Below are 8,427 nucleotides of genomic sequence, written 5' to 3'. Positions count from 1 at the left end.
GAGAGAGAGAGAGAGAGGTGAAATCTGTTGGCTTTTGAGATGGAGGAGAGAAGATAGGATTAGGAAAAGGGAGGAAGACCATATGAAGAGGTTGACACCCAGTCTCTGTTCCCAAACCCCTCAGCCTGCCTACCTGTGGGCCTGACAGAGGAGGTTCATGCTGGGGGCCTGCCAGGGAGTTAAGATCAGGCTCTGAATCTGTGAGGCAGCAGGCCAGGGCAGGTGCAGATCTACTCTCAGAAAAGTGCTCTCTCTTCTCTTTACCTTACTGTGGGTGTTGGTGATGGAAAGGGAGACCCAGGAGCCTGTCCTCTGTGAATGCCAGAGCCCTGGGGCATAGGCCCTGTGGTCTTCCCAGGAGAGAAGAACATTACTGATGTCCTCACTGACTCTGTGTTCAGGAGCTTGGTGGGAACCTGGGCTCTAGAGGGGTAGCCTCATATCCTCGGGAAGGGAATTAGGGCCATGCAGCAACAGAGGTGGAGGTTTTCATACAAAGGTGGAGGTTTTCATGCACATGTATGTGAAGTATATACATGAACATGTGAGTTCATGCACACATGCATGCTCTCCGTTTATGCATGGGCTCCTACACACATCTCTGTGTAGACTTATGTGTGCCTACCTGGAAGGAGAGGAGATGGCATCTGACATTTCCGAAGTTCTGTGTGTGCGTGCATGACTGTGTCTAGGTGCAGGTGTGTGTCCTGGGGAAGGGATTAAGATGCGGGTTCTGGAGCCAGTTAGAGAGATTCAGATGCTGGCTCTGCCTCGTACAGGCTGTGTAGGTATTGCAACTTTAGACAGATTTTTTTAAGTGTTTATTTGAATTCCAGTTAATTAATATACAGTGTAATATTAGTTTCAGGTGTACAAATAGCGATTCAACATTTCCATACAACACCCTGTGCTCACCACCACAAGTGCTCTTCTTAATCCCCATCGCCCGTTTCCTCCATCCTCCTCTCTGCTAACCATCAGTTTGTTCTCTATAGTAAAGTGTCTGTTTCTTGGCTTGCCTCTCTCTGTTTTCCTTTGATCATTTGCTTTTTTAAGTTCTACACATGAATGAAATCGTATGGTATTTGTGTTTCTCCGACTGACTGACTTAGCATAATGCTCTCTAGCTCCATCCATGTTGTTGCAAATAGAAACATTTTATTCCTTTTGATGGCTGAATAATATTTCATTACACACACACACACACACACACACACACACACACACGTATATACCACCTCTTCTTTATCCATTCATCAGTGGATGGACATTGGGGCTGTTTCCATATTTTGGCTATTTCTGATAATGCTACTATGGACATCAGGGTGCATGTATGTCTTTGAATTAGTATCATTTGGGTAAATACCTAGTAGTGCAATTGCTAGATCATAGGGTAGTTCTATTTTCAACTTTTTGGGGAACCTCCATACTGTTTTTCAGAGTGGCTGCACCAGTTTGCATTCCCACCAACAGTACAACAGTGTTGCTCTTTCTCCACATCATCACCAACACCTGTTGTTTCTTGTGTTGTTGATTATAGCCATTCTGACCGATGTGAGGTGGTATCTCATTGTGGTTTCAATTTGTTTTTCTCTGAAAATCAATGATGTTGAGTATCTTTTCATGTGTTTGTTGGCCTTCTGTATGTCATCTTTGGAAAAAATGCCCGTTCATGTCTTCTGCCCATTTTCCAGTTGGATTATTCCTTTTCTGGGTTTTGTTGATTGTTTCCTGATACTCTTTAAACATTTTTTCCTGTAATGGGCTTAAATTTTTTTAAAGATTTTATTTATTCATTTGACAGACAGAGATCACAAGTAGGCAGAGAAGCAGGCAGAGAGAGGAGGAAGCAGGCTCCCTGCTGAGCAGAGAGCCTGATGTGGGGCTCGATCCCAGGACCCTGGGATCATGACCTGAGCCGAAGGCAGAGGCTTTAACCCACTGAACCACCCAGGCGCCCCTGGGCTTAATTTTTTTAGAGCAGTTACAACACCCCAGCAAAATTAATTACATAGTACAGAGCATTCCTACATACTCACAGCCCTCATACATTCACAAAATCATACATTCACCCATCAGAGTGCTACAGTTGTCATAATTGATGAACTCCACTGACACATCGTCATCACTCCAATCCATAACTTACATTAGGGTTCACTCTTAGTGTTGTACATTCTGTGGGTTTTGACAGATGTCTACTGACAACATTATAGTATCATAGAGAATAGTTTCTGTGGCCCTAACATCTTTGGTGTTCTACCTATGCTCTGGAAACGATGGATCCTTTATGGTCTCCATCACTTTTTCTTTTCCAAATGTTATGTAATGGAATAATATAGCATTGAACCTTTTCAGATTGGCTTCTTTCATTAAGCAATATGCATATAAGGTTGCTCCATGTGTTTTTCAGATTTGATGGCTCATTTCTCATTGTACTGAATAATAATTTCATGGTCTGGATATACCACTGTTTATTTATCCACTCACCTACTGAAGATACATATTCAAAAATAACTTGAGATGATTTTCCTGTTACATGGGGGATGCATAAATCTTATTCTGCCACCTGATGCAGTCTTCTGTGTTGTGTATGGTGCTTCAGTTAAGAAGCCTGGCCTCTATCCCAGGTTCCCAGCAGCTCCAGTAGAGTCCTCTGTATGGGTACTGTCTTCTACTTTGCAAGTGAGGTGGAGTAGTCCTCTGACTTGCCAAAATCACTGTTAGGGTAGGGCTGGAGTGGGAACCCTTGTTATGGTTCCTTACCTGGTTTCTGATTCCTAGACTGCCTCTGATTTAAGTAGCAGCTCTCCCAGCTCACTAACAAGGGGCAGCTGTTTGTTGGGTTATGGCGGGGCTTGGTGGTAGATGGATTGGGTTAAGGGAATCTAAAAATCCCAAGGCAGGGGCGCCTGGGTGGCTCAGTGGGTTGAGCCTCTGCCTTCGGCTCAGGTCATGATCTCAGGGTCCTGGGATGGAGTCCTGCATAGGGCTCTCTGCTCTGCCTCTCTCTCTCTCTGCCTGCCTGTAATCTCTGTCTGTCAGATAAATAATAAATAAGATCTTTAAAAAATAAATCCCAAGGCATTCTGCTAGGAATCTGAGAGCTGACCATGATAAAACTGGTTTGGGACCAGGTCCCCAGGTTCTTGATGCCCATGGGAACCTGGTTGGTTTCACCTTCATCTTTTGAACTTCTCAGTTCCATTAAACACTGATTATTTTCATTTTGTGCAGGAAGAGCAGGGTTACCTATGGTGCAGAACAGTAGGACTCTGACTCAGATGAACTGAGTTTCTGGGTACGTCCTTAAGAATTTCTTTATGGTATGTGCCCGAAATTCCTGATATAGTCAGAGATGGTGACCTTCAGAACACATGTAGTGGCTGTGGACAAGCTTGGTGGTATTTGTATTTAGAATTGCACACCAGGGGGCACCTGGGTGGCTCAGTGGGTTGAGCCTCTGCCTTCGGCTCAGGTCATGATCTCAGGGTCCTGGGATCGAGTCCCGCGTCGGGCTCTTCGCTGAGTAGAGAGCCTGCTTCCTCCTCTCTCTCTCTCTCTGCCTGCCTCTCTGCCTACTTGTGATCTCTCTCTGTCAAATAAATAAAATCTTAAAAAAAATTAAAAAAAAAAAAGGATTTGCACACCAGGTTCATCCTAACTAGCTCATTTGGTTGTTCCATGTGTAAGTTCTGCTGATGGCCATCTGCTGGAGATTGCTTGGCAGGGAGGAGATTCTTCTGCTGTGGGCGGTGGGGGTGGGTGGGTGGAATATATCCATATCCTTATCTCTTGAAATTTCTTCTACTCTTGGATTATATGACTACTCCTTTTCTGTCCTTTTTGTTAAAAGTTTTTTTTTTTAAATTTATTTATTTGTTAGAGAGAGAGAGCGAGCGAGCACAGGCAGACAGAGTGGTAGGCAGAGGCAGAGGGAGAAGCAGGCTCCCTGCCAAGCAAGGAGCCCGATGTGGGACTCGATCCCAGGACGCTGAGATCATGACCTGAGCCGAAGGCAGCTGCTTAACCAACTGAGCCACCCAGGCATCCCAGTCCTTTTTGTTAATGTCTTCTCTATCAGACTCTTCGATATCAGAAATACAGCAGCACTCTTCTCTAGATCATCCTCAGCATTCATGTTTCACACCCCTCCTAGTTTATGTCACTCACTCTGATTAAAAGGCAAAGTATGTTCAGGGAACTAAATTTTTCTTAGTTTAGTATTGAGCAAAATCTCCAGCATTTACATGTATTTATATATATAAAATGAGCTTGCAGTAGAAGTGCCCGTTACATTTCCCTTCACAGTTTCCTCATCAAACAACATGCTTCTGGTATTATTCCACTGTTGGATTCAACCAGCCTCATAGGTTATCTGTCTATATGGTGGGAGGGGGAGCTGTCGAGGGGTTTCCTGGCCTGCTCCCAAGGGCCTCATAGAAGTAGTTCACCTGACTTGGCAAGGTGTTCAGAAGGCATGCTTAGACCTTTGCTCTGACTATATGTACTTCCAGAAGGTATTTATTCCATTCTTACCGATGTTTATTAGCAAATTTCCAAGTTCACCCTAGGCTCCTTTGTTTGGATAGCAAAACTTTGATTAAGGTTTTTCAATACTACCTAGCAACATCAGCTCACCCTTCTGAAGGATGGCAGGATATCTTATGGAAAGTGCTTCCTATTCTGACAGAGATAGCACTCTAGCTATGACTGAGAAGGTTAGGACTAACCTGGGGGCCAAACTGGTACAGATTGGTAAATTTACCCCAATGTGTTACCTCATGGTCACTTGTCATATACTTTATGGAATACCTGTAGGATTACACCTAGAAGATCTTCATTTCTTTTTTTAAGAAAGATTTTATTTATTTATTTGAGAGAGAGAGCAGGAGCAGAGGGGCAGAGGGAGGGGGACAAGCTGACTCCCTACCGAGCAGGGAGCTGAACATGGGTCTCTATCTCAGGGTTATGGGCTCATGATGGGAGCCGAAGGCAGATGGTTAAGCAGCTGAACCACCCAGGTGCCCCAAAGATGTTGATTTCTTAATGACTATGTGATATTGAGCAAAAGGAGTCTGGGACTGATGGCATAAGGGACTCAGAAAAACGCTATGTTTGGTTTCCTGGGACCAAATGACTTACTTACATTTAGAAGTTACTGGAAATTATAATTAATGAATTTGTGTATTCCATATATGCCAGGCATTTTTCGCTTTTTAAAGTAGTTGAGTATACTTGGTTCAAACGATGGCACAAGAATAGAGGAAGTAGAAAGAATACAAACCTTGTAGGCAAGCATCCCAAAACTGAGTGACGGGTGGGAGATAGTGTTGCAAGACATGTATGCCCGTAAAATATGAAGGCAAATGTAACTTGAGTTTGTTTTTGGGATTGCTGGTTGCTTTCTGATCACTGGAGAGAACACAGTAACAGCAGTGGCAGGGGCCTTAATGTGGTGCCCTTAAGTTGTCCCTGTGTTCCATTAGGGCCACCATAGACCTCTGGTTATATAATTATCACCAAAAGTCTGATATTCAACTTAAGCTCCTGCCTACGCCAAGCTTGTGATTACTAAAAGCTTAGTGGTTGTTCAAATTTGATGACATAATTGAGGCCAGATTCCACAGACAGTGTAGAATCTTACGTTATTTTTGTTACTGAAATTGATAATCAGGGACAACTGATTAAGCAACAAATACCCAGTTGTGTATTAGTGTGTAATTATCATTGTGTAGTAGTCATTAAATCTGTTCATTAGGTCCTTTTGGGTCTCCATTTGACAGATGCACTGTTGAATTATGCTTCCTGGCTCCCTTGTGTTTGGAACAGGTCATGAGATTAGTTGTTGACACTAAGTTGTGGTCACAAGTGTTATGAGTCACATCTAATCACATCTAGACCAGAGTATTTAGATGCCAGTGCAAAATCTTCACGTTTTCTGCAGCTTCTGATAGAATGATAATGGTGTCTGCTCCATCAGCATTGGTCCCTGAGTGTTTAAAATGAGCAGCACCCTATGCTTTTCAATGGTGAACATGCAATGTCAATATGAAATAAATATTTGGTGTCAAGGTACAACGATTTTGACATTGTTTCCTCAGCACAACCTTGCTTATCCTGATGGACACACATTGCTTTTTTCCAGGATATAAAGGACATTTGAGTGGCCATCATGGCCATGTGGACAAACACAGAATTAAGAGGGAAGGGAAAAGGAGTCAAGTGCTGAGAGTTCACTGTGAGGACACCTTGGTGTTGAGTGGGGGTGCACTACATCTGCTTTGAAGATTCTCCATCTTTCCAGACTTCCATGCTCTCTGTTCTCAAACTGAACAAGCCTCCCAGGGCTTCCCACTGTCCCTCAAACATATTCCAGTGTTTATTGATTCTTCCTCTTTGTGTGGGTCCCACTATTTGGAATACTCCGCCATTTCCTGCTGTATTGAACTTTTGTTTGTCAAAATCAATCCATCCTTTTTCTAAAAAATTATTATCATTTTTGTATTATGTTATGTTAGTCACCATACAGTACATCATTAGCTTTTGATAGAGTATACCCAGATTCATTGTTTATGTTAAGGACAGTCTTAGAATCATAATTGCAAGAATTTTTCCCCAATCCCTACCAAATTCATGTAACTTCTTCTTCTCAAAACCAATAGGACTGGGGTGCCTGTGTGGCTCAGTGGGTTAAAGCCTCTGCCTTCGGCTCGGGTCATGATTCCAGAGTCCTGGGATCGAGCCCCACATTGAGCCCCGCATCGGGCTCTTGGCTCAGCAGGGAGCCTGCTTCCCCCCCCCCCGCCCCCCCACACCCACCCCTGCCTTCTCTGCCTGCCTCTCTGCCTACTTGTGATCTCTGTCTGTCAAATAAATAAATAAAAATCTTAAAAAAAGAAAGAACAATAGAACTTTGTACTTTCTTGAGTACTAGCCAAACTCAAGCCCGTAGAAGAGGTATTTGGAGATAGCTTTGTTCCACTTCAATATAGCTTTATTTATATACATGGCAGAAACAGCTTTCCTGAGATATGGATTCCTAGCAGTACCTGGCCTGGGATTGCACATGAAAGTGGTTGAAGTCATTGATAGAAATGAAACCAAATGCCCTAGCTTCTAGGTCAGAGCTGTTACTGCTTTCCAGCACTACCTTCTATGACCTGTTTGGGTCCCATGGGAAACATGGGTAGGAGGGAAAGATAGTGCGATCATCTCTTAGGTCATCTCCCAATTAAGGTGTTCCATCTATTTGTTCTTTCTACAAGTGAATTCTGTCCCTTAATTTCCTCAAACCCCTCTTCATATCTTTGTTCCTCAGGCTATAGATAAAGGGGTTCAGCATGGGTGTCACTACTGTGTACATGACCGTGGCTACCCGGTCCTTTACCACTGAGTACATGGAGAGGGGCCTAAAGTAGACGTAGATGACACTCCCATAGAACAAGGCCACGACAGTGAGGTGGGAGCCACAGGTGGAGAAGGCCTTCCACTTGCCAGCCGCAGAGGGAATTCTGAGCACAGTGATGATGATTCGCAGGTAGGAGAAGAGGATGCACAGGAAGGGGGTCGCGATGACAGCCAGGGTCTCAGTCATGACCACTATCTGGCTAGAGGATGTGTCAGAGCAGGATAGCTTTAGCACAGGCTGGGTATCACAGAAGAAGTGCTTGATGACATGGGAGGCACAGAAGGACAGGCGGGACATGAGTAGCACCCGGAGCAGGGAGTGCAGGTGGGAGATGGTGCAAGAAGCCAGCAGCATGAGGTGGCAACGCCGTGGGTTCATGACCACATCATAACGGAAGGGGTTGCAGATGGCTACCAGCCGGTCTATGGCCATAGAGGCCAACAGGTAGCTGTCAGTATTTGCAAAGGCCATGAAGAAGTACATCTGGACCAGGCAACCCACGAAGGAGATAGCCTTGGTATCTGATAGTAAATTTGCCAACATCTTGGGCACAATAACTGTTGTGAAGCAGATATCTGTGAAGGACAGGTTGCTGAGGAAAAAGTACATAGGGGTATGGAGTCGGGAGTCAGAGTGGATAACCAGAATGATGAGTAAATTGCCCATGACAGTGACCAGGTACATGATGAAGAAGATGGCAAAGAGTGGTTTCTGGAGCTGAGGGTTGGAAGAGATGCCCAGGAGGATAAAGCCTGAGTCGCTGCTGTAGTTCTTTGTCTCCATGTCTGTGCCTTCGTGGACAGGGTGTGGAGAAGCAGTTGGAGAGATGTGATGGGTGATATCATCAAGTCACCTTCCTCCGTAATCACTAGTTGTAAAAAAGCCCATTGACATTTGTTCTGATTTTAAAGAATATTTACTTCAAGACATTCTAGAAAAAGAGGTAATAAAATCCATTAAGAGAGAAATAAGAAAATTCCAAGCTGCTTTTTCCATGAGAAACTAAGGTTTTCCCAGGT

The 8,427-nt window shown here is 44.1% G+C and overlaps 1 protein-coding gene across 1 annotated transcript; it reads right to left on the bottom strand.

Annotated features, from left to right (window-relative positions):
- Positions 1-7,258: 7,258 nt before the first annotated feature.
- Positions 7,259-8,191, bottom strand: LOC308353403 (olfactory receptor 1L4; the record flags this gene model as incomplete). Its single annotated transcript, XM_080820237.1, has 1 exon — positions 7,259-8,191. The coding sequence occupies one exon, from the start codon at positions 8,189-8,191 to the stop codon at positions 7,259-7,261; it is 933 nt and encodes a 310-aa protein (XP_080676363.1).
- Positions 8,192-8,427: the final 236 nt, after the last annotated feature.

This window comes from Martes martes (assembly GCF_963455335.1).
Source record: "Martes martes genome assembly, chromosome: 12".
NCBI lineage: Eukaryota > Metazoa > Chordata > Mammalia > Carnivora > Mustelidae > Martes > Martes martes.
This window is presented reverse-complemented; position numbering and strand designations above follow the sequence as displayed.